The 27,029-nt window shown below is 43.1% G+C and overlaps 1 protein-coding gene across 7 annotated transcripts; it reads left to right on the top strand.

Annotated features, from left to right (window-relative positions):
* The first annotated feature begins 7,801 nt into the window (after positions 1-7,801).
* Positions 7,802-26,786, top strand: tbx5a (T-box transcription factor 5a). Of its 7 annotated transcripts, none has more exons than XM_072496498.1 (10): positions 7,802-8,007; positions 9,770-9,931; positions 12,284-12,534; positions 12,877-12,971; positions 15,111-15,230; positions 15,790-15,937; positions 17,681-17,833; positions 21,104-21,195; positions 21,982-22,205; positions 23,997-26,786. In XM_072496498.1, exons 3-10 carry the CDS (start codon positions 12,385-12,387, stop codon positions 24,584-24,586), a joined length of 1,572 nt encoding a protein of 523 aa, XP_072352599.1. In that variant the 5' UTR covers positions 7,802-8,007; positions 9,770-9,931; positions 12,284-12,384; the 3' UTR covers positions 24,587-26,786. The 7 variants fall into 7 exon arrangements, with proteins under 7 accessions (XP_072352599.1, XP_072352596.1, XP_072352633.1 ...); XM_072496495.1 differs by having other exon boundaries at positions 7,802-8,049; XM_072496532.1 differs by lacking the exon at positions 7,802-8,007 and having other exon boundaries at positions 9,599-9,931; positions 22,006-22,205; positions 24,000-26,786.
* The last annotated feature ends 243 nt before the right edge of the window (positions 26,787-27,029 follow it).

The following is a 27,029-nucleotide window of genomic DNA, read 5'->3' as shown; positions in this document are numbered from 1 at the left end:
TTGGGCACTGGGTTGTGTGGAGGGGTTGGGCACTGGGTTGTGTGGAGGGGTTGGGCACTGGGTTGTGTGGAGGGGTTGGGCACTGGGTTGTGTGGAGGGGTTGGGCACTGGGTTGTGTGGAGGGGTTGGGCACTGGGTTGTGTGGAGGGGTTGGGCACTGGGTTGTGTGGAGGGGTTGGGCACTGGGTTGTGTGGAGGGGTTGGGCACTGGGTTGTGTGGAGGGGTTGGGCACTGGGTTGTGTGGAGGGGTTGGGCACTGGGTTGTGTGGAGGGGTTGGGCACTGGGTTGTGTGGAGGGGTTGGGCACTGGGTTGTGTGGGGGGGGTGGGCACTGGGTTGTGTGGAGGGGTTGGGCACTGAGTTGTGTGGAGGGGTTGGGCACTGGGTTGTGTGGAGGGGTTGGGCACTGGGTTGTGTGGAGGGGTTGGGCACTGGGTTGTGTGGAGGGGTTGGGCACTGGGTTGTGTGGAGGGGTTGGGCACTGGGTTGTGTGGAGGGGTTGGGCACTGGGTTGTGTGGAGGTGTTGGGCACTGGGTTGTGTGGAGGGGTTGGGCACTGGGTTGTGTGGAGGTGTTGGGCACTGGGTTGTATGGAGGGGTTGGGCACTGGGTTGTGTGGAGGGGTTGGGCACAGGGTTGTGTGGAGGGGTTGGGCACTGGGTTGTGTGGAGGGGGTGGGTGTTGAGGCGGAGGTGGTTGCGGGACCAGTGCCTCAATTTCAATTGCCTGCACCAAATTGCCCTTTTCATTTGGAAGATAATCTGCCATTTAGTTCAGTTGTTTAGAGTGAGGTAGGTTCTGGGGTGTGACTCAAATACTTTGTTGTACCAACGTGCTCGTTTATCTAGTGATGTGATTCTGATTTCGGGATTCCGCACGCTTTAGATCTAAAGGGTATAGACCCACACGAGCTGCTACATCCCCCTTCGTCCATTCCGAATAAGATGAGGAAGTTAGCCGTCGGTCAACTGCAGAAAATCGAGCACCTGTTGTTTTTATGCCCCAACAGCCTTTCAAACAACTTGGGTCTGACGGAAAGAAAGCTCCGTTTCCCTCAAACGGACCAAAAATCCCAGTCAGGGATTGTACACCGTGGGATTAACAGTCGGGCAGTGTACACCGCATCAGAGACTATTGTACTCTTCCCCCCACAGGGAATGTTCCTCAACCTGCTTTTATGAAATGTGGCTCAGTCCCTCATCTTATTCTAATGGGCATTATGAAAATTAAAACAAAATCTAAATCAAATCATATCATAATAGAATCCGGAATAGTGGAGAAATCATACAATCAAAAAAAAATCGAAGACATTTAGTTGGCAACGTTAAAATAAATGGTGCAGAGTTCCTAATGTCTATAAATAAGGTATGGGGACATTCGTGTCTGCATTGTGTTTGAAATCATCGTTGAATTAATCCGGGGTGTTTAATTATGACATCATTTCAGCTGATAACTGGGAAGTTTATATTTTTATAAGCAAATATTGGGCCAAGCTCACACTGCTGACCTGAGACTGAGCCGATATGAACCACAGAGCAATTGCACAGAAGAAATTGCCGAATATTGTGCTAAACTGCTTGTGTCGCTTGTCCAAATTTCCCAAATGCTTCCCCAAATTTCCCAAGTGCCTCGGCCTGCTTATGGTATAATAACTGGACTAGAAGAGAACTCCGGTAACTGTCTCAGGGTATGCAGCGGAAGTAATCTCGAACATCCTAATGAAAAAATAATATGGACCAATGAGGGTGGCGGTACATCCAAGGCAAGTCCAATATGGGGGTTAGGTAGTACAGGATTGAGTATTACTGGAGATGATTTTTTCCCCCCGAAGCTTTTCGTCTTGCACGCAAGAGTACCAATGTCAGGGGAAATGACAATTTTATACTAGATGAGAAAAGAGTGCTGATTGGTGGATTGGATTGTTCTGATGAGTGCAAAACGAAAAACTTCGACAAAAAAAACTTTTTCAGCAGCACTTCAAACCTAATATCCAAGACATTAACATTCACTCTCTGGTGACCTGATATCATCGGGTTCTCAGTCCCAAGGAGAGGAACATTTATTTAAGTAGCTCTTTTCACTACCCCAGGACGTCCTAGAACGTTTTTTTTTTACAATCATTTGCTTTCGAAATGTCGTTACTGCAACAGGCTTGCACACAGCAAAGTCCCAATCAAAAAGTAAAATGTCGTCTCAGTTGGACTATCACAAGCCATTACTGCTCTGGCGTCTTGCAATGCTGACTCGATGTCCTCGTATTCGTAGTTACTGAATCGCCAAACTTGTTGAATTGCCACGTGGAGAAGGGGAGGTAATATTGGGAGAGGGAGGGAATGTGATAGATGAGAGCTCAAAATACCATTATATTCCTGGTTGTTTTTGATATTGCTGATATGTTGGTGACGAACTTATCTCCATTGATAGTGAATAAAAGGATTGACGGGGATTTAAAAAAATAAAACGCATTTCTCCAAAGCTTAACAGAACTAAACCGCAGCAGGCAGCTTGAAATACAAACATACAATCTAAAAACCCTAAGCAATCCACTTCTGCAAACAAAACAACATTTAAGACACACGATTCAAGCAAGGGCCAAAACGGTTGATCTCGAAGCAGAGTTGATTATTTCAATTCACTTGCGATTGTAAATCCGTTTGTTGTTAGCAGCACAAGTCTTTCTACATTAAATACCTACTCGAAAAAGATCCTTTAGTTACCGAGAGATGCGCATTCTTCACACATATATCTACATATTGTGACATTGATCGGTACTTGCAGAATACAAGTGTCTATCATGAAAATTCACTATTTCGGGTTGAAATGGAAGGTGATTGGCCTTGTTCATTATGCAGTGATCAGTAGGCGCAGTCAGTTTCAAAAGCCATCTAGATAAGTCAGCGAACAGTCACAAGCTCGTCAATGTTTTACACACGATGAAAAAACACGTATTTCGGTCAGAACCATCATCTGCTTCAACAGGGTTCTCTCATAGAATTTACAGTGTTGAAGGAGGCCATTCGGCCCATCGAGTCTGCACCGGCTCTTGGAAAGTGCACCCTACCCAAGGTCAACATTTCCACCCTATCCCCATAACCCAGTCACCCCACCCAACACTCAGGGCAATTTTGGACACTAAGGGCAATTTAGCATGGCCAATCCACCTAACCTGCACATCTTTGGACTGTGGATGGAAATCCACGCACACACGGGGAGAACGTAAATCTCATCAAATGTGTTTGCGGTTTTTCGTGAACATGTAATTAAACCAAACAGATTTACGTTGAAATTTATTTAAAAGGGGAGGCAATTTTCACAGTAACTCTTTAACCGTATGTTACCTACTTCCCGCTTCTGCCCGTAACTGCGCTGTGGGCAGGTCTGTCTGTTTGCATCGACTGATACACTGAAAGTGAGCCAGGTAGGAAAATAAGCCGCAAGTCTGCAAGGTTCAATCGAGAACTTTGATAAAAATGTGGGGAGAGCGTTTCTTTCCTTTCCAAAACTAATGTGTATTCTGCGATGCTTTAAAGATTGTCGGTCTCTTCTGATAATCCGTGACGCATATGCACACTATGAACAAAATATCTAAGGCACTTATGTCACAAACCGCTTCTGCTTATGCGAATCATTGCTAAGTCGCTCTGTTGGACCGTTAAATTTACATGTTCACCGTTACACAAAACGAACAACAAACTTTTCCTGATTGGGTAAGGGGATACATTGAAAACCGACGCCTCAACACTTTGGCAGTCACCAATTGCAGCTGGACGCACGTTGCGTTTGATCAAATTAGCACTAAACTACAGTCCTACTACGCTATGAGGTTTAAAGGTTATATTAACTCATAGGAAACACCCCGTCGAAGATTTCCCCACAGAATACCGTAATACATTTGGGGCCTCTTTCGAGTATAGATCTGAAAGTGTGTGATATTTATTGTCTCCATGGAACAGTTTAACCCTCCCGGAGGGAACTCGCATCTTTTCACCGGTATAACCACTCGGACATTTTAAACCACAGCCTTACAGCTGCATGGTTATTAACAACGACCGTTGACTTTAGCGACTTACCAGCGTTAAGGTACAGAACTGGTCAGAATTAGTAAAATATGTGTTTGTTTCACTATCTTAATCTGGCCGGGAAGAATTGTAGCAACATAGCCTTTACTGAAAATGGAGCTAAAAGTCATGATTAATAACACACCACTTGGCGCCAACGACAGGCCGCGTTAAAGATACATGCCTTTAATCCTCCACTGAGAGAGAACAGAGATCGCAAAGGCTAAGCGACATGTTCTTTCGGCTGATGTCTCCAACAGTTTTGCAGTACTTTTCATCTTTGCAGCATTTCCTGTTAACTCGTAAATCTTTGATTGATAGGGAACTGATTAACCTGCCTGAGGTTACACATGTATACTCGCTGTACAAGTGATCTATAAAACCAAAGTAAGATTTCAGGACTCTTCTTCCGATCCATTAGTTGTTTTATATCAAAAGTCCACGTATACATTCCAAACAAAAACAAAAATCGAGCAATTCATTTAGCCAAACTCAAATATACTGCTTGTTGGTCAGAATTTGAGGGACTAGACGCGAGGCCTTTCTTAATTGAACAGTGTTCAAAGCTCGATTCTGAATCGACAATATTAAACAGGATTTTCTTTTTTTCATTGGCTCCAGGGTGTTCACGCAAATCGTTCATATTTGGATACGCCCTCATTTAAGTAGAAATGCTCCTTATTTGTTTCTCCCTGAAGTAAACATACAATTATTAATTTTACTTAACTGTCCCCAGTCCGGTAACATAATCCACTGGAAACGTGGAAGCATAATTCTGAATTATGGATGTTACAATTGAACAATCGCCTCAAAATAAATTTGAAATTATGCCAACATATTTTCCAATTGTTCCCTTAATACCGTGCTGAGAATTGCGAGAAATCGTGCAGACATTCTCTACAACTTTGAATGTAAGTGCACCGCTTTGAGAATCCCCGGCCCAATTTGATGCAACGATTACCTTCTTTAACTCGTTATTCGCGGTGTGTAATGTGTTATCTTTCATTTGGAGTGCTACAACTACAGTACTTCTGAAGCAACGATTGGCGTGCCCCACATTAATGCAGATTAATTTAAATTTGCGATGAGTGAATTAATGCGACATCAATGTTTTTTGCTTTGTAATGCGCATCGTCGTTACCAACATTGCATTTTCTTAAACTTCTATTACGAATTCCTACATTTGACTTAAGTTAGCTTCTTTAGTGGCATACCTACGAAATATCCACATTCAATAAAGCCCCGAAGTATGGGCGGTACTAATGTTTAATAAGGTATAAGGAAATAGCGTTTGGATGGATGCAACAATTTGACTTCTGAAGGTAACAGTAAAAGCCTTAAACGCAGTCAACATTGAAATACAATCGAAATTGGTTTTACATGATTGAACATTTCAGATCATGCCATATACATTGTAGACTTGGCGGCAGAGAATGAACTGATTATTAACAAAACGTATTCAATTTAATTTAACATAAGTTAGGTTTCGGATTTGCATGTGCGGTTACACACTGATCACTTGAAGTAATAGCGTATTTGGAAGGTAAAAGAGAGCGACCAGTGGGGTACATGAATGCAGTGCTTCAATAACATGTTTGCTGAATCCCTAACCGCCGCTCGTTTATGGTTAAATAGAGATCGTTTCTATTGACAGTTACCCGTTTAACGTATTTTAAAACACTTTGTTTATACATATATACGCTTAACCGATTGGCAGGTACCAACCGCTACTCGCTGAGTAGTGTTTTCAGTGATTTTCTTAAACATGTGCTGTGGTGAATTGTAATGCCTGGATTCCCGTACACTTTGTGAAACTTCTGAAATCCAGAAAGTTTACTATTTCTTGTTATGCTGCTATTGAAACCATGTAACCCCGCCTCGCATTGACCTGCTATAACCCGTATTACAGTGACAAGTGTTCTGAGAGGCATTGATGCAAAAGTGCAATTGGTAGTTTTGCATTATTCATCCTGCGATGCTCTTAAAGAATAAAACCACTTGAATATATAATAATGCAAGTGTATCTCGAGTTGATTGCGCTTCATGGAATCTGTGTTAAATTTGTATGAGGCGGGATATGATACGAGATGCCCTCCCCGCACCCCTCCCCCCCCCCCCCCCCCCCCCCCGCCCCCGCTCAAGTTTAGCCTATTTTGTCCTCGGGTTTCGGAACATTAGTTCTATACAAATGTTGTGTCAGAGCAAAGTATTTTGAAAAAAAGAAATTATAAGATAAGAAAATCCAAGGCAAAGTCTATCCCCGGGGAACAGACAGGATTGTTCAACAATGGCCACGGATGCATACCCATTCCTACACCAGCTTTATCTTTCTCTAAGACGTATACCCAGACAGGACTCGCTGGGCTACTCGGAGTGAGCTCGTGCACGTATTGAATTGAATTGGGTGTCTGCCCGTCTTTGTGCAAATATCCAGATCAGGTTCCCATGGTGCTGTTTGCAGTCAAAACAACTGGATAGTAAGGTATGACTCCGCCTGTTTCTGAAAAATTATTTGCATGAGGTAGGCAAATAACTACGGTCATTCGCTTTTATGGAACTGTCTGGGAAAGTAGATTTTAATTTAGTCTCCAGTTTTCGCATATTAAAGTTTATCTGACGCGTCTACGTGTTCAAACGGACATTACGAAGCAAACAATCATTTAACCACATGACATTATTCGCAAATGCAATTATTATTGTCATTTGAGCAATACATTACATTATTTTAATTATAAAAATACATAGAGGCCTGTTATCATTCTTATTTGACATTATCTTTGTGTACATATCTTTCTCACACTCTCTAAGCCACTGTGACTTTTCAATTCCATTAGCCAGATGCAGTGCGATACTAAAAATAAGCTCTTTCAAAAAGCTATCACGATTACGGAGTTTACGCTAACAAGAAGTAACAATCAATGTGTTCGGGCTCATAAACAAGTGCGGGTTATAAATAGCCACTAATACACATGGTTCACCAATTCGGCTTCACTTACCGCAGATACCTACCAATCGAGACTGCCAATATCATTTCCTAAATACAAAACGTTTAGGCCATGTTGCTGTTTACAACTCCAGCCCTCTTTCACTCAATGTAATCTTAACATTACTTTTTCTTACACGCACACAGACATTGACATTACGCATTTACCATCAAATGTGCCAAAAGCACGACGTCACTCGAAAAATTCTTGGCATTTTTAGCAACTCGGCGCTTTAGAGGAACCCGACGATTTAAGTTTAGTTTCTGTTGGCCGTTTGGAGGATTAGCTTCTTTTTAATCACTGCCAATAATTGGCTCCTTGCCTTTATCGTTTGATACTGGTGAACCCACGGGTTATCTATTACTATGTATAGCAAGCACTTGTCACCCAAGTGTTTGTACACTCTATTGACAAGATTTCAACTAATAGCACAAATCCAGCAGGCGGGCGCCTCTAGTGAATTCAAATTACAGATTGGGTTACTTTAACCGTGTTTTAGCCTCTAGATGTTGCAATTCTTGAGGCAAGCCTGCAATATACCAATTCTGGGATTTGAAAACCTGCTCCATAATATGGCCAGCAGTTCTATAGGAATTTAATTCCCACTGGCAGGAATAATCTTGATTCAGATTTAACCCTCCCCCACTCCTCCCAACATCTCCCCCCGCCCCACTGTAAGCTCCGGCCAAGCGGCCAACACAGAGAGGCGAGTTGCGTGCTGGTGACGTTAGTGAGTTCTATAGGTGAATGGCTGATGATACCGCGGACATTCTCGCGGCATTCTGTATCTATTGGCGTGTGACGGGAAATAAACTCCAATATTGAATTCCATCAAGACATTGAATCCGGCTGTATTGGAGAGTTATTTGGTGTTGGCGGTGCAACTGGGCCGAGGAATTCCCGAGGACCAATCAGACCTTTAAAAAAATATATTTTTTTAAACAAGTCCGATCCCACCAAGAAGGTACCTGTATTCACAGAATCCAGTATTCTTAACACGCTGTCGGTATGTAAAAACGTTTCTGAAATGAGAAAATTACTTGATGTGTTTCAGAGATAAAATCATGGGCGTCCCCAGTTGGTATGCCCCAGAATTTTCGGCTTTTCTATCACGGCGTTAATACCCATATTCTGTACTGATACCCAATCAGAGATGTTGGAATCAGATGGAATATTCTTTAGCCAAGATCCCAGCCATACCTTTGTACTTGAACCACCCTAAACCACATTCGGTACCTGGGTGAAACATCTGCCTCCGGCTAAATGGCATGTTGTTGTTGCCATAATATTAAACCGACTAATGCTTGGCGCATGAACCAGTTTCAATAGCACCGTTGAAATATTAGAAAGGAGCATGGGAATTGCTATTCGTCACGTTAGGTGTATTTTACTGGTGCCTGGGGCAGCTTTAAAGTGATTTCGATGTGGTCCTCCCGTTTACATTGGAATATGTGGCGAGTTCTGCATTTTAGTATTTGCAGGAATATTCTGGGTTTTTTTTTGCCTGTAGTCAGGTGATCTCAGCCTCACAGTAATGGCTACATGTCACAATGTGCAATATGTACAGCAGTGGCCTTGTCCTAAAGCTGTTGTGTCTCCCTAGCATCTGATCTGACCTTCCACCGTTGAAAGTTTACACCGAGAAATTAAAGGGACGATTTACAAGGAGATTGCACGAGCAGGAATTTGTTAATATGCCGTTCATTCCAAAAGCCACATATGACATTTCGATGTAAACCATACTTGATCAGGCAGAGAAAATGATGGCTCATCATTGGGACCCGTTTCATTCATCAAAAATGCACTTTCTAATCTGGTTCTTTTCAGAATGTAGAATGAGACAGCACGCCGTTTAGCAGACTCTGACTTAGTCAACAAAACACTCTGCATAATCTAAACAAAATTCAACGCGGAAACAATGCTGCAATGTAACTCAAATGGTGTTTGCTTGTTTGAAGCAAACTGAAACTTAGATGCATTTAAATTGGAATGGCCATTTGTAAAATGCGCGAACACGGGTTCAAGTTGGGGAAAAAACAATAAACTACTCAGACAATTCTTCCCCTCTTCTGACAAGCACAAAGCAACCCACAGAAGTGCCCGGTACTGTATCTCAATGCTTGCTTCTTCAAGCAGGCTTGTTACTTGCTTGATTTCTGCTTCTCCATCTGGTTAACGTCATGGTGAACGGCGAAGTTATCTCCAATCTAAAAGGGGAATCGGATTTGCATTTCACTGTGATCAGTGAAGTTTTCTTCAGAGTGGTCCAGTCTGTGCTGAGAGGGCTCTTGTTTTTATTCTGAGGGATTGGGTTTTTGGGTGTGTGTGGGGGGGGGGGGGGGGGGGGGGAGTTTGCCTTTTGGTCAAGGGGAACATGGATCAAGATGGATGGTGGGGTGCAGAGCTTCACAGTGTCTTTGTGCTGTGCTTGAGCTGCCATGGTGCTGGGGGGTCTGGGATGAGTCGCTGTGTGGAACAGCGCTGGTTGGACAGACGCTCAGCACTTTCAGTGTACGAAAGGCTCCCCACCACGTCACTGCAGTCAGCGCGCTTCTCTGCATGTGCACGCATTTCCTATATTCCACACACACACACAGCGTATCCACCTTATGGAGCAACTCCTTTCCCACTAGCTCTGTGAACGGCAAGTTTCTCTGTCCCTCCCTCTCTCTCTCGCGATTAGATGCCCCAAACAGTGCGATAAGGCCCTTATCTTCTTTTCTCAGGATCTCTCTTGCGCGCCTTGCAACCTGGAAGTGTTTGGAGAAGTGCAGTACCTCTGGAGATCTATGGATTGCTCAGCCTGGGATGTGTTCTGTGCCTAAGCAGGGAAAGCAACGATTGAGAAGGGCTGCATAAATAGCCTTCCGGCGTGGAGAGATCGGAAGGTATACTGCTATTCCTTCTTTCGGGTTTGACCTTTGCGTTTTGCTTTCTGAGCGTGCTGTTCCAATCCGCGTTGTATGCGAGACAAGAGATCGTCGTTTGTTTCAATGCTCATCAGCGAGTAACGGGGCCTGCGTGGAAAATAAAACAAAAGGGAGCATTTCGCGTTGTTCAAAATGACAGTCGGCCAGTCTTCTCGGAATGCAAAGAGTTGGCCATCTATTGAGTGCTATCGAGAAAGTACAGTGTGTGCAAAAATAATAATACCAGACCGCTAACGATGGACGCTGACCAGTGAGTGGGAAGTGTGTATTTACACACACAGTGTCGCGGCCTATCTGCAGATAGATATCGCTTAACACTGAGCGTCCAGGGCTCCCCGATTTTACCACCCAACTTCAATGTTAATAATGCAAGTCAAAATCTGAGAGTTTAGCAAGAAATTGTTCCCTTTCTAGTAAACCGTTAGTCAGTGTTGAGTTGATTTCGATTTATGCCAGATTAATACCGCCAGAAGTACTTTTCTATCCATTCAGCTCAGAAACTTTGCAAACAATTCATTTCCCGCATTCAGTAACTGCCTCTTCTGGAGCCCAATCAAAGCAGATAATAGTGACGCGTTTCCATTAGACGTTAGGGCAATTTACAATGTCTCCCGATACGGGATCAATGTTTTAACCTGTCAAAACTGCAGTAAAGCAGTCCAGTGTCACCCTCACCCAGCACCGTTGCTAACCGCCATTGCTCGTCCTGCTCGCTTCAAAAAGCTTTTCAGTTACACAGGATAAATAAGCAGCTTCACTAAAAAGGAACAACTATTGTTGTTATCTCTGTAAAACCACTAAATATTCACTGAATTCTGTTTGAAACACGTGATGCATTAATAACACGTTGCTCTCAATATGATTACGTTTTGCAAGCAAATGCTGTGGATTACAGATACACACGCTGTGCTTGGCGATTGGTATGAATTATTTATAACGGTATTCCAATGCTTAAAACGCGTGGCTAATTAAGTGCACAATCTGAACATCTACGAGCATTGTGCTCACCTGCAAATTAAACAAAGCACAAATGTAAAATTCAAACTATGAGTAATTTATAAATTAACATGAAAGCAATATTAAAAAAACACTTCCGTAAATGATTCAAGAGTCAAGGTATTTCTCAGATTATTATATTTTTATGTGAACAGTTCGGCATTAAACTAACAGTGCTATGAGCCTAGGAAGTGTACATTTAATGCAAATAAATAGCATTATATCCAGAGAAAATCTGGCTCATATGATTTCACATTATAATCCTCCTCACAACCGGTCCTTTGAATGTTGGCAACAGAAGCCTCGTTTAAGTGGAGCTGTTCTGGGAACATTCGGTGCTCTATGTTTAAATTGTTTTCGTGTAGAAAGGTTTTCCAACAAATTCTCAGCAATTTAGCGAAAACATACGCAATTATATTGCACGTGGGTCTGCGCTACAATATACATACTTTATGGTGGTGAATAATTTTTGACTCTAACAAACGAGGCAGGAAGAAATACTGAATGAGTCCATCAGTTGGACTCCGAAATAGAAGTATCTGTCAAAAGCAACAATTGACTCATAACTAGAAACCGTAGCAGCGGTAAAATAGCGCGATAGAATCCTTCATCGAAGATACCAGTGCGATCATAACATTTATTTTGGTGGGGGGGTGGGGTGGCTCTGTCTTTAAAAATTGGATGATTTTCCTCTTAGACCTCAAAACTCCGCCTCATGCGGAGAGGGGTTCTCTGCAGTATTTGGATTTTTCAGGAGGTCACCACACTTTTGGAAAGTACACACGATCACGTGCACCATCGTACCGTGAGTGAATGCACCCAGTGCCAAGAGAAACAATAGTCTTTGCAAGAGCACGGCTACAACCTCGGGCTAATGTCGAGAGCTACCGACACTTTAACAAGGCAATAAAAAACAGTGGAAGAAAGTTGGTGTGCCACACAAAACACGGGTCCATAAAATCGAGGAAATGTAATTGCTGCTCATACTCCAATCAAACGGTTGCTCAAAAAAGCTGCCTGGAATCTTATCTTTATTACTCTTTCCAGAAAGTCCAGACGAATTTCGTGAATACCTCATTTATCTTTTGGAGTCTGCTAAGATTGACATTATCCTCCCCCCCCCCCCCCCCAACCCCCTCTCAATTTTCCACAACTTAATATAAAAGGCGTGCAATTCTGTAATACCGAGTTTAGTACCTCTGGTTAGAAAATTGTTCTTGTTGAAGGCGTTTCAACCCCCCCCGCCCCCTCTCTTTTTTCCCTCTCTTTTGGCGCCCTCTGAAGCTTTTTATTTTTTTCTTGTGTATTTGTCAGGAGGAAGCTGTGCTCTGTGATGCTCGCTGTACGCTGAGAACATTTACCTGGAAGTGCCTTGGGGTTTTGGTGCCTCTTTTGCAAGGACTGTGTGGCGAAATATGGCGGGGACGGAGGAAAGCTTCGGGCTGTCAGCAACAACACATAGCGAGCCCGAGCCCAAGGAGCATTCATCTGAAAGTAAGCAGGAGACACAGCTAGGAGCCGCCAGCAAGCCTCCCTCCCCACAACAAGCGACATATACTCAACAGGTTGGTCCTCGACACCCCTGCACTGACAAAACCATGTGCAGCACTGCACATATAGTGAGTGCATGTTATTGCTGAACACGAGTAACAACTAGGTGGTACATGTAAATGTCTTTAAATGTATCTCTGACACCTTTATTGCTGCTGATGTGCGCTCGAGCCTGATTAGTTAATCTTGTTACAGATTTATTTCCGACTCGTGCTTATACCTTTTGATCAGTAACCAAACACACATACGTAAGGCTGGAAATATTTGAATCAGTGCGTTGAATGGCATTTATTTTGCTGTATGGTGTAATTTTGAGACCAGCCACATGTTAATCGCCCTCTCTCCACCTGTTATAGGGCATGGAAGGAATCAAGGTTTATTTGCATGAACGAGAGTTGTGGCTGAAATTTCACGAAGTCGGGACTGAGATGATTATCACTAAAGCGGGAAGGTAAGGCGCCTGTCCGAAGGTAGAAATGCGGTGTTGCAGTAATGATTGCGAGCGTTTACAATTCTGGGTATCGTCCTCACAGCACGACCACGATCCTAAATGGATTTGTAAACATCATGTTAACCACCTAAACCTCGTCGTGATAGAACTCCTTTCGACTTTTCAAAACCCAGTTGGTCCCAAAGGGAGATCTTTAAGTGTTTCTAAAGAAGGGGGAATGTAACAGATAATAGCGGCAAGGCTGAATATTAGACAGGCTCACATTAATCCTTTTTTAATATGAAATATTTAAAGCGACTGGAGCGAGCAGAGCCTGCCAGCCATGAGGTAACAGGCAAGTTTTTTTATGAGACGTAAATACAAGCGTTCAATAATTGCCTCGAAAACGCAAATTTTGTCCCAGCATTGACAGTCCTTGGATTGTGTGTAGAAACTATAGGCCAAAAGGTTATCATAAAATACTCCAGTGTTTACGAAATTACTCGAACATGTGTTTTAAGAGACATAGAAACTAGAAACAATATAATATATTATTTACAAGAAATCGTCAGCCCATCGCTGTTATTTATTTGCATTTTGTTCTACATAATGTTTAGATACAGCAATTCCTTCCTCTTCTATTGGAGAACATATCCACAGTAATATTGCAAATGAGTCACAAAGTTGCAGGTTGGGAAACTGCGGGACATTCTAACAGACGGCGTTGTGAGATTCTCTCGCAGGCTTGTGCTTACTTTAATACCGTGCTGTTATAAAATGTAGGGGATTTTCTGCAAGTAGACAACACGCTCCCTCGTGGCCTTTCATTTTCATCCCACTTACGCTGAACGAGCGATAAATATTTATAAAGATCTACATATATTCAAGCTGTTCTTGGATAAATTGGCAAGACAACAAATCGAGCTGTTCCATTTTAAAAGCTTTTTAGTCCGCTCCCAGTGTGACTCCCCGCCGACTAAAATCGCATTCTGTTTATTTTCCCCAAAAATATTTTGCAAACACGTCGAGCATTTGCAACCAACGGCTAGTTACTTCTAGACACAATAAGGCGAGGCATTAGGCTTTGCATGCATGTTACAAATTAGGCCATGATCGAAGCCATGTTTGTGTGTGTGTGTTATTTGGCGCATTAACGCCGCCTGTTTAATCACCGCTGTTACAATCCGTGTTTATTTTGCACATGGATTACAGCTCGTGTTAGGTCTTCTTCAGATTTGGACAATTGCTTTTCTCTCAAATTGGCTTCTTGATTTTACCGAGTATATTGAAAATGAAACAATTTATTAGGAAATGCAACGATGCAGCTTTTGTAAGTGTGACTTGTTGAGAATATTATTGTGCCAATGTTCTTAAATAATGTAAACACGAAAAGGAATGAGGAAGTATGTCCCATCTAACCACTGGATCGATCTAGATACACATACATAACAGCAATGGGCAGACTATTTGATGTCAATAATATATTTTATTATTTCAAGCCAATATGTTATCATTTCCCAGAGTGAACGTTCTGTACGCTTTATTATTGATAGGGGCTGGATTAGCAATAGGGGCTGGTTTAGCAATAGGGGCTGGTTTAGCACAGTGGGCTAAATAGCTGGCTTTTAAAGCAGGCCAAGGCAGGCCAGCAGCACGGGTTCAATTCCTGTACCAGCCTCCCCGAACAGGCGCCAGAATGTGGCGACTAGGGGCTTTTCACGGTAGCTTCATTTGAAGCCTACTTGCGACAATAAGCGATTTTCATTTGGGCAGCACGGTAGCATTGTGGATAGCACAATTGCTTCACAGCTCCAGGGTCCCAGGTTCGATTCCGGTTTGGGTCACTGTCTGTGCGGAGTCTGCACATCCTCCCTGTGTGTGCGTGGGTTTCCTCCGGGTGCTCCGGTTTCCTCCCACAGTCCAAAGATGTGCAGGTTAGGTGGATTGGCCATGATAAATTGCCCTTAATGTCCAAAATTGCCCTTAGTGTTGGGTGGGGTTACTGGGTTATGGGGATAGGGTGGAGGTGTTGACCTTGGGTAGGGTGCTCTTTACAAGAGCCGGTGCAGACTCGATGGGCCAAATGGCCTCCTTCTGCACTGTAAATTCTATGAAATTATTCATGTACAGTAATGGTTCGTTGAAATCCCATCTTTTCAGACGCATGTTTCCTAGTTATAAAGTGAAGGTGACCGGGTTAAATCCGAAGACAAAATACATCCTCCTCATGGACATTGTGCCAGCGGACGATCACCGTTACAAGTTCGCTGATAATAAATGGTAAGTGCTACGTGTTTTTGTCTTCTTGTTGCATCTGGCTCATCGCTTTCTTGGCAAATAGTGTAGAGTAAATGGGGGTCGGCCTAAATCGATTCAGGTTATCACTGTATCAGAGTTAATCCGAATGATGAGTTGTTTAAAAGCATTACCCGGTGTAATATGCAGCGTGTGTCATCCTCCTGGGCATGATGTAGAAAGACCCCGTGTGGATAAGTTACTGGGAACTCCTAAGAGGCATGTGTTGATTGTATTTTTCAATATCGCATAAAAGTTTAATCTTTCAAAGAGATGCTGGAACAGAAGTTTTACAATACGGCAAAAGATGTTTCTCTCTCTTTCCCGCAGTTGACCAAAGCGGCTCCCTCTTAAGTTTCGGGAACTAATCATTTACTAACGTCCTTTGTGTAATATGGTTTGAAGGTGTATAACATATTCCTCGAGAATGGCACCTGTTTTGAGAATGGTGATATTATAAACATAGCATAATCTGTGTGCCAAGTCCAAATGGCAAATTGTTGGAGTTGAACTTGACCATTTTTCCATGCTTTATTTTCACAAGGTCTGTGACTGGGAAGGCAGAGCCTGCAATGCCAGGCAGGCTGTACGTTCACCCAGATTCACCTGCCACCGGGGCCCATTGGATGAGACAGTTAGTCTCCTTCCAGAAACTCAAACTCACCAATAACCACCTCGACCCCTTCGGGCACGTAAGTGTGCAATTATTTGTATTTTCAATTCTCTTTCTGCCCATGAGCGGTCGAAGAAGCTCCACGGTCGTTGTCTTCAAGGCGTAGAACGTTTCAAACGAGCGGGCTTGGGGAATTTAAATGAGTATGATCGAAACTCGCTGGCCCACCTAACTCACTCCACTTAAACTGCCCGATATTGAAAGGGAAGCACTCCGAAGGGTTAATAAGAAAGTTAGATGATCCTTATGTTGACAAGGACATTTAGTGTGTAACGCGCGCGCGAATATTTCATCATGTTGTGTCATTTAATCCGGAGCGGATGTTGACTGAGGTGCGACTTCAACTGTGCTGAAGCGTTTTCTTAGTCACAGATTCAAGAGGTTCAAACGCAGACTTGAGAGCCTTTTCTCCTCCACCTGAAATTGGCTGCACATTGCCTCACTGTGGTGCTGTGTATTATGGGATGGGAGGTCGGCCATGACGTAAACAATTCGAGCATTATGGGAGAAGGCCTTTGCTAAGCCAGGCTGTAGAGTGCACTGTATATGCACTGCTGCGTTATAAAGATCCAGCCACTTTCTTGTAGTTTCACTTCTGGGAGCCGAGTGAAGTCTTCTGATCTCACTTCGTAATTTTCTGCTATAAAATGCCCCCCCCCCCCCCCACACACACACACACCACCACCATCTGATACAAAAACAACTTTGAAAGAGCACATCCGAAACTGGCCAGCACTGACAGCGAAGTCTGTATAATCTGTGCGGTTTCCCCGGAGCTTGAGAATACACATTAGAGCACAGAGGCAGAACGCATTTGAAGCATTTCGGCCAAGGTTTCCTCTGGCTTGTTTACCAGAACAGGGAGCTGGGCTTGGCAGACATTAAGCACTTGGTTAGGTAACGGTAGCCTTGGAAACTGCCTTGCGATGGGTGGAAGGCCGCCTTTCCCACTGTGAAAAGACGGCGAATGCAAGGACCTCGCTAAACAAACGGATGGAGAGGCAACAATGAGAAATTCATTTCACAAATTGCTAGATGAAACCAGTACTGGTAGCCTCTCAATTAAGCGGGATGTAATGAAATTAAAAATCATTAGATCGTTCACCACTGATGTCTAGGGCTTACGGGGCTGTCAAAGCAATTTGACTAAGTCTGAAAGACGAGGAAGGCTCCGAGTAAAGATGACTTGCTAGGTCTGCGATGGCGGGACAAACAGCGTCTTTCTGTCGCCACATTCCCCAACCACCACCGCCGCCCCCCGCCCCACCCCCCCCCCCCCCCCCCCGCCACCACCACCACCCTTCGCCAACAATCTTTACGATCTTGGAATAATTGGAGAAAGAAGTCTTTAGAGAGCCACTTTGATACCACCGCAGAATTGCAACAAGAAATTGTCACCCCACCCCTCCGCTCCCGCACCATCTCCAAAACTGCACACAAGGGGTGAACATTCCCACTGGCGGCAGGTTAGGAAGGTGAGTTTCCTACTAAAACGCACACCACCACACCGATACCCAAATATCTGTAAATGTTGGATGCAACCTGTTATAGTTCAATTAGGCATCGTGTAGAATTAGTGAGGGAGTAAAATGAGGAGGGTGCTTCATCGAAGAGCAGACCAGACGCACATTTACCCTTCGAGTCGATTCCCTACACTCAAGTTGGCAAAAAGAAATGTTAGATGCGGATGTGAAGCTGTTTTGATGCAGGGTGAGATAATAAAATGACTCCATTTATTTCTCTCCCTCTCCCCCGCTTGCAGATTATTCTAAACTCCATGCACAAATACCAGCCCAGGTTGCACATTGTAAAGGCGGACGAAAATAACGGATTCGGTTCCAAGAACACCGCGTTCTGCACCCACGCTTTCTCCGAAACCGCCTTTATCGCCGTGACGTCCTATCAGAACCATAAGGTAGGCAATTAGCGAGCAGGCTGGAGCCTTCCCGGGAATCACACCTCTGCAATCGCAAATACCTGTCTGAACGCACCGTTTGACAATGGATGTAACATCCAGCATCATGTCCTCACCAATAACTGGGCCACCAAAGGACATGTGCCACGCCACCGCCAAGATTGCATTTTAGAAGCAGGTTTTCCTTGACTCGGTCGCAGAGTAAACCGGGGAGTATACAGCTTTCGAACTGCTCTTCAACTGTTAATTTGATACACAGCCATGCACCTATTTACTGGAAGATTTAAAGATTGGATCAAATATGTTTGTTCACGAAGCAGTATAAAACAAGCATCTGGAAACAATAACATAGATTAACACTGGGGTAGAGAGTCCGGGAAAAAAAAGTTCAGACCAATAAATAATTAACTCGTTCAAAACGTTCTTTGGTCTTTATGGATGTCAGAGGACCTGCTGTATATATGGTGATTATTTTCAACTTGTATTCCATACATCCAACATTTGCAGTTCAGTTTCAATATCTGTGCACACTTCCCGTCTTTCAGGGTTATTGGAATGGGGGGCCTTAAGGGGGGGGGGGTTAATAATTCTCCACTTATATGAACAGCCAGTCTAATTTTTAATTTCCGCCCCTGTTGAAAAAAAATGGTGGAATTAGTTGAGGGTGAAAGTTGCATAGATCAAGTCACTTTTGGTGATGTGTCAGTTAACCATCTGAGGTGGTGGTGGGGGCTGGGGGGTCGGGGGGAGGTTTATTCAGAGCTCTGTTTAATAGCAGCGACCCGCCCGTTTCAACAATTGATGGTCGAAGATGCGGAAATGCGGCAAACATTTACTCCGGGCGAGAGGCTCGCGGTCTGAATCTGTTTTAAATTTACAGCCACAAGGCAGGACTTTAACATGTAGTCCTCGAAACCGCAAACGGAACTAACCGGTATCGTTTTATTATAAAACACGTAGATTGTGTGATCCTGAAGACCCAAGATTCTGTAGCACCAGACTTGGGCTATTTTGACTGAAAGATTCCAACGAGTCGGTACATTTAATATTGAATTAAGATTTTTGAAAATATCTAACTTTATATAAGTGACCTTTCGGAATTGGAAGATGGTGCTTCCTATCCAGGTACGAAGATTTATTTGCAGGGTTCGTCAAGTACACATTCCCAATGACCGAGAACGAGATGTAAACTCCAGCATGCTGTAAAATATTAATATCATTATCGAGGGGAAGTAACTCATATAGACTTCATTAAATAAGACATTTAACTGAAGAAGCACAATAAGGTAGCCACCTGTAACCCAAATCACTCCGAACTCTTTCGGATCCATTGTCTGAATGCTCAATTTCCCCCGCGAAATGCGCCAAACTGCACCACCGGAACTTGACTTGACTGCGACACTCTTCTACCAAACATCCAGTAAAACAGCTCGGCCATTCCATCGCCCGCGCACACACAAGAATATTTTGGAAAAGATCACATTACATTTTAAAACCTCGTGCTTATCGTATTTGCAGTTTGTTGACCATCTAAGTTAAAGACGAGAGCGTAACGATGCATAAGGCCAGACTTTGCTTCCAGGCGGTGAAATGCGACCTATATTTAAGTCTAAAATGGTCAGATCCTGCTTTGGTGTTCTTGGTGAGCATTTCAAAAATGATAGTTACACCGTGCAAAAGGCGAGAATATACGCTATGTATCTCATAATACGATATTACGTAGAATATTTATAAATGATATTTATAAATAATAAATATTCTCTGTAACTTTGAGTTCAGATACACAGCGTGACCTTTTCTAATATAGAATTTTCTAAAGCAAAAAAATACACTTGTTGCTTGAGGCTTGAAATCCAAATTGATTATTAGCCCACACTCAACAGGGTTGAAATGTGAAGTATTTTATAAAATGCCAGTTGGCTTTATGTTTTTTATGGATCACGTTGAATAATAATAACATCTGCACGAATAGCCTCCAATTGATGAGGGAACTCTCTACTCTGACGCACCCAGCCCTCGGCGGGTGTATCACTCTATTTGGACAGACTGGTTTATTTCACAACCGCACCCAATTTATTGGATTTAAGCAGAACGTCCTGAGATTATGGTGGGCAACGAGGGCCTGCACACGGCCAGTCGCTTAATTGGAGCCGTAGGGAAAACGTTAACTGGCTTTCGATGAAGATGAAAACGAATTTTCAGATAATTGCCTTTCTAAAAACCACCACATTGTGTGCACATGGTGGAGGCATCAAATGAGGGAAGTTTCTATGTCGGAACTTAACATGCGTGTCTTGGTAAGAAAGAGATGTCAAATTAACACACTGAGCGCGTTCTAGTCACCGGAATTACCGACTTTACATTTGCTTAGAACCGTTTGTCAAATTGTATATCCTCTATCGGCGAGAATAATACATTTATTCGTTGGGGTCTTATTAATCAGTCCCAGATAGGTTAATTTCAAAGGGCGGTAAACGCCAGGTTCTGTATACGTTAATTTTCACTTGGAAATGACTAATTTGTTTGGCTGCTGATCCGGGCGGTAATTCTATTGAGGAGACCTTCCCCCTGCCCTGTATCTGGAGTCTGTCCAGCCACCTGGCAACACCATACTGCCAACTCAACCAACCTCCAACCCATTCAAAGCAAACAGCTTTGGGCATGCCTGCTTGGAGGGCATGTGGGGAGAATAATTTTACATATATGTGTGTGCAAAAAGTCTCCTGGGCACCTCAGCTTGGGCACCACTTTGACCAGGCTGACTATTAAACTATTAAACTTCATCAAAGTCGGACTCCAATTGCTTTGAGATTCCCACTGGAAGTATGGTTTCGATGTGTGCAGGAGTCAGACCCGTTTCCCGGTCACTTCCTCATCAAAGTCAACACCAAGCCACATCCTCTACACACAAACACAATTATAAGGTTGATATTCCACCCGTGTTTTGCACACAGGACCTCCCCCACGGGCTCCATTCATACTCTTCACAATTTTGCCACTGGCTGTACTGAGGTCTGTGAAGAAGCAGTTCTCTGCAAACCTACCCCAGGTTGGCGTGTGGTTTAATATTAGCAGAGCTTGGGGAGGAGCACCCACGTTTTCATAAAGCGTTCAAAAAGCGAAATGATCAAGTCGGCAGTTTTACAACGCACTGCTCAAGTTGGAGGGGGGGGGGGCGTGGTCAGGGGATGTTTAAGCGGGGCGCGTTCGGCAATATTTTATTTTAAGGTGATTAGCAAAGTTTCAATGCTGTTTTAATTTCGAATTTAGATTACTCAACTCAAGATCGAGAACAACCCATTTGCAAAGGGATTTCGAGGGAGTGACGACATGGAGCTGCACAGAATGTCCCGAATGCAAAGGTAAGGCACACACACACACACACAAACCAAGTCAAATCGCCTCGCTTTTAGTAGAATGCTCCACACACGTATTGCACTTCGAGCTGCCGGGAGAATTGATGTCGGGTTGATGTTGTTTGCACACGCGCACACACACGGTTAGAAGCTGGACAAAGTCCATTGTCATGTTGCCTCGTGTTAATATATGTCCATCAATGATGTTGTAAAGAATGAAGAAAAGCGGTTTACATTCACTTAGCGGCTTTCACGAGTTTACGATGCCCCCGAACAACAAATGAAGAAGTCACTGTTTGTAATGTGGCGATTCCAATCAGACGTCTTGGCCTTTAAACCTCGGACCCATTTTAACTGTTTTCTGTTACATAGGTAACTTAACAGTTCAGTTGGAAAGTAAAATTCCATTTATATCAGCATCCTGTCTCTCCCCATTCATTTGTGGATCATGAGACTGGCTGTTACACCAAATTACTATTCATTGCAGTGTTAATGATAGCCTGCTTCTGACATTAATAAAGATTATTACATCAAATATGGCCAATCTTGCCCTTCCTCTGCATGGTGTCGCGGCACGGTCCCGATCCCGGTCTCAATCCCCAGTCCAGATGTCCAGAGCCCGCGCCCAACTGTGAATGGAAAACCCCATATGCAACTTCAATCTTTAGGTCACATAACTACTGAGATGTATGACAAGGCGCCGCGTACCCGATTGAAGCACCAATGGACGTGTTGTGTCTTTATTTTTCCCCTTCAATTTCAAGGTGTTTGTATTTTGTAATATGGTTACAGTAAAGAATACCCTGTGGTTCCCAGGAGCACGGTCAGACAGCGTGTGGGGTCAACTGCCAATCAGTTCAGTGGAGAGGTGCGAGTGCTGCCAGTGTCCACCAACCTGAGCTCCCAGTATCAGTGCGAGAATGGGGTTTCCAGTTCCACTCAAGAGCTCCTGCCTCCAAACCCGTACTCCCTCTGCCAGGAGCAGAGCCCGCTCTACCATTGCACCAAGAGGAAAGGTGAGGCAGATCTCAGCCTTGGCTTCAAAGCCCCCGTGGCTTTTCAATGTGAACTTTCCGGTCAGTGTCATGTCATTATCAGCCACATCGTGAAATGATGGGTTTTCAGTGCACGAGAGTTAGAAATGAGCGGCTCCCCACTTCCACCCACCGCGGTGAGCGCAGCACTCCGTTCTGGCCGGTTATACAAGAAGCAACAAAAGAATAAACTGGCATGTTGTCATCTACCTCAAGTGTTCCCATTGAGAGATTTCAGCGTCTCTTCTGTGGCTGGCTTCTCTAAATAACCAGTTATCTGCTGCTCTCCAGTGTCAAAAAATAAACAACTCTGGGGGCTGCAGCTGGAATGCTGTGACGTGTAACGGAGCAGGTCTCCCAAATCCCAGCTCCACCTCACACAGCCCGGCCTCGTCAACATCCTCCTGTTTCACCTCCAAGTGCATTTTAGTAATGCTCCACCGCCCGCAAACTGGAAACCAGAGGTTGCTCATTAGCTGCTGGTGGAAATACACCTTTCGGGAAATGTTGCTCGGGACCCAGAAATCTTGACTAACAAAGAGATTTGCCCACGTAGCAAGGTTGGCGAAACAAATAGAGCTTCAAAATGCTGAAGCTTTTATTTTGGTTTGGAGAAAGTGTTGGTTAATTCAGTGCCGATTAGATATCCATGTATGTGTGAGTGTTGGGGGTGTTGGTGGGGGGCTTTGGGCTCAGACATGAAAGGACGGAAACCCTTGTCTTTCAAAAGCACCTCTCAGAACCACAATGCGAACAGTAAAGTATTTTTACCGCTTAGTCACGGCTGTCATGTAGGAAACGAAGCAATGTGCACCCAGCAAGATCTACAAACAGCATGCGATAATGACCAGATCATTTATGTTTCACTGATATTGGGTGAGGGATAAATATTGTTGAGGGCACAGGAGAGAAGTGCCCAGCTTTCCTTTGATCAATGCCACAATATCTATTACCTCCGCCTGAAGGGGCAGATGGGGCCTCGGTCTCATTGAAAAGATTGTCCCACTGACAGTGCCGCACTCCCTAATGATCAGTGAAGATCGTCTGCTCAGATTTCTGGATTGAGTCTTGAAACCAAGATCTTCCAAAACAGAAGTGACCAGAGAGAAGTCGCACGTGACCTTGAGATGTGCACGCATAACATTACTGGTAGAAGAATGAGAGGGGATCTCGAAAGACGTGCTGATAGTTGAATTGGACATTCTGAATTCTCCGTAAAGTGTACCTGAACAGGCGCCAGAGTATGGCGACTAGGGGCTTTTCACAGTAACTTCATTGCAGTGTTTCTGGAAGCCTACTTGTGGCATTGATAAAGATTATTATTAAGATTATTATGACTAATTGAAAGGTCTAAAACTCTGACAGGGCTGGACAGACTGGGTGCAAGGATGTTTATTCCTGTCTGGAGGGTCTAAACAAGTGGCCACAGACTCAGGATATGGGCCGGGCCATTTACAACTGAGATGAGGAAAACATTCTTCACTCAGAGGGTAGTGAACCTAAGGAATTCTCTATCTTAGGAGGTTGTGGAGGCCAAATGACTGAATATATTTAAGAAGGATATAGCTAGACATCTCAACTCTAAAGATGTCAAGGGGTATGGGAAGAGTGCTGGAGTATTGCATTGAGATAAAGGATCAGCTATGATCATATTGAATGTTGGAGCGCCAACATCACCCCAATGTTTCTAATAGCTGAATAATGTCTGTGCTGCTTTATACAGTGATTGTTCATTAATTGAAATTTTATTCTGCTCTGATTTATTTATGAAAGCAGTGGAAGAAGATTGCAACTCAACAGAACATCCTTACAAGAAGTCATATATAGAAAGCTCCCCTCCGGAGGATGACCCGTTCTACAGATCCTCAAGTTATACCCAACAGCAAAGTCTTACCCCCTCTTATAGGACTGACTCAGCTCAGCGGCAAGCATGCATGTATGCTGGCTCAACAGCAGACACAGACCCCAGTTCCAGCATCGATGACATTAATTGTAACACTTGGGCCACCGTTCCCTCATACAGCAGCTGCACAGTGACAACAATGCAACCCATGGATAGACTGCCCTACCAACACTTCTCAGCACATTTCACATCCGGCCCATTAATGCCTCGCATTTCTGGAGTTGGCAACCATACGTCTCCACAGATAGGAGACACCCACAACATGTTTCAGCATCAGAGCTCGGTTTCTCGCCAGCCCATAGTCCGGCCGTGCGCTCCTCAAGCTGGGATCCAGTCTGCAAGCAATCTTCAACCTGCTGACTACTTGTATCCACATGGCATGTCAAGAACCCTCTCACCACATCAATACCACTCAGTACATGGTGTGGGCATTGTGCCCGAATGGACTGAAAACAGCTAATTCAAAGAACTCTCCATTGATCTGACATGCATGAATGTTTACATTTGTTGAAGTTGGACATTGTTTCAAATAATATTTAAAATACCAAAACTGACTGTACTTTTCAAGTGACAACACTTTATAAAATACATATATTTGAAATATTCTTCACTCCCCTACACACCCACAAGCACACACACTATTTTTTCAATTATATTGAAATTGGTTATTCACAGGAAAAACAAGAGTGAAGGGTTCCATCTGGTGGATGATTCTCTGCATTGTATAGTTATATTTCTGAGTTGTTCCGAATGCTGCATGATAGTTGTCATACAAACAGAAGAATTATCAGCAATATGTATGAAATTTCCCCCTGTTGAACTAATCTGCCCTTTCAGTTTTGTTATTGCCATAAACATACGTGGTATCGGCTAAGAGGCATGATTCAGAGTATTTTGCACTGGAAGGGAGGCAAGGTAGCACAGTGGTTATCACTGCTGCATCACAGTGTTAGGGACCCAGGTTCGATTCTGACCTCGGGTGACTGTGTGGCGTTTGCACTTTCTCCCCGTGTCTGCATGGGTTTCCTCCGGGTGCTCCTGTTTCCTCCCACTGTCCAAAGATGTGCAGGTTAGGTGGATTGGGTGTGATCAATTGCTCCTTAGTGTCCAAAGATGTGTAAATTAAATGGGGTAATGGGGATAGGGTGGGGCGTGGGCCGAGGTAGGATGCTCTTTCGGAGAGCTGGTGCAGACTTGATGGGCCGAATGGCCTCCTTCTGCACTGTACTGATTCTAATATTTCTTCATGTTGACACCTCTGAAAGGAGGAAATATTCATCTCCACTTCTTTGGGTAGTTATCATTACATTTATTTTATAACTTTATCCAAGTGCTGCCAGAAGGGTTTATCGTGAACGATGCCAAGCAAAATGCTTATGAGGCCTTCTGATGAGAAAATTACACTTTTTACACAATAAATGTGACTTGTTACGACACTTACAGCTTTAATATTTCCAAAGTAAATACCAGTCAAAACAAACCTGAAGAGATATTATGCATAGCAGTGATGGTGGAAGGAAGCCAATCAAATCCTCTTCCATCATTAAAGGAATAGTTAGCAATAATGAGTGATTAAAAACATAAGTAGGAATAACTCACGATTAACACCCTATTTAAATTAATTTTTATACAAGGTAATATCAAGAACATAATCCGGAATGCAACTTATCTAAAAGAGAACATTGAATTTAAATAATATTGGAAAAGTTCCACCATTTATCTTGCCCATCCTGCTTCATTAGTGTGACATAATAAATTCCAGACTACAATAAGATATTCATGGCAGTCCGTCAAACCTGGATGATATTGAGGACACACTAATGTTTCAGTATGCAGGCACACGCCTAGTGCTTCAGAAATAATTTAGGATGGTTTTACTTGCTTGGTTCAGAGAAAAGTTTGGTGAATGTGGGGAAAGTACACAATGTTAACTGCCAGGCATATTTCAAGATATATAAAACAATGGGACAACTCAACATAGGTACATGCAAAAATTAATGGATGTAAATAATGGAGAGCCCACAGACATTCTTTGTTTCGCACACAGTAAATGTTTTATACAGATACCCTATAACAGCTATATATGTATTATATTTTGGTCATGTGATTCTTAGTATCAAAGTTTAGTCTCCACTTTTGAGCAATACAGGTGTTTACATCATAAGGCAAAGAATAATATTTTAAATTATGTATCAAGCAATAACTTTATTCAACATGAACAGAGTGCAGAAATTGCTTGTATTAATTATTAGTGTTTTTCTGGTCAATAGTATTTATTGTTGGATAACATAAAAGTGCTTGTTTTTGAAGTATTAAGAATGATTTATTGTTAGAGAAAGTTGTTATAGAAATGTGGTTGAAAGTTCTTTGGTGTACAAAAAGAGAGGAATCAATTATGCTTCATTGTAAATAAAACAGAAGTGTATATACTGAAATGAAATAACTTCAAATGCTATCTTTGAGTGACTTACCTTTTCTCTGGCACCATGTTCTAAATCTCTATCCATACAAATAGAGATTTGCCATGAATGGATTAACTAAGTCAAATACTCATGCCTGTAAAATATTGTAAAGAACAAGGGTCACGATCTCAAACATGTATAGAAAATATAGTGAAATCACGTTCATACCATTAAATGAAGTTAACACGCAAAAACAAATATCTGCCTTTGTGTTTATGGGTTCAGGTTGATTGACATGCTACAGTAACTGTAGTTGTGCCTTTTAAAGATAAAAAGATGCTAATTACATTTTTTGAAAATACCTTTATCTTTAAGGTCCTCAATGTTTTTTGTTATAAGCAACTGTCATCACTAAAACTCAAGATCATAATGTACTAAACAGGTGTCAAAATTGAACACCAAACAGCCAGGAATGATCTTATATCCACGTATTCATTGTGT

The sequence above is a fragment of the Scyliorhinus torazame genome, chromosome 1, assembly GCF_047496885.1.
Source record: "Scyliorhinus torazame isolate Kashiwa2021f chromosome 1, sScyTor2.1, whole genome shotgun sequence".
Classification (NCBI taxonomy): Eukaryota; Metazoa; Chordata; class Chondrichthyes; order Carcharhiniformes; family Scyliorhinidae; genus Scyliorhinus; species Scyliorhinus torazame.
Note: the sequence above shows the minus strand (reverse complement) of the source record. Positions and strands in the feature narration are given on the sequence as shown.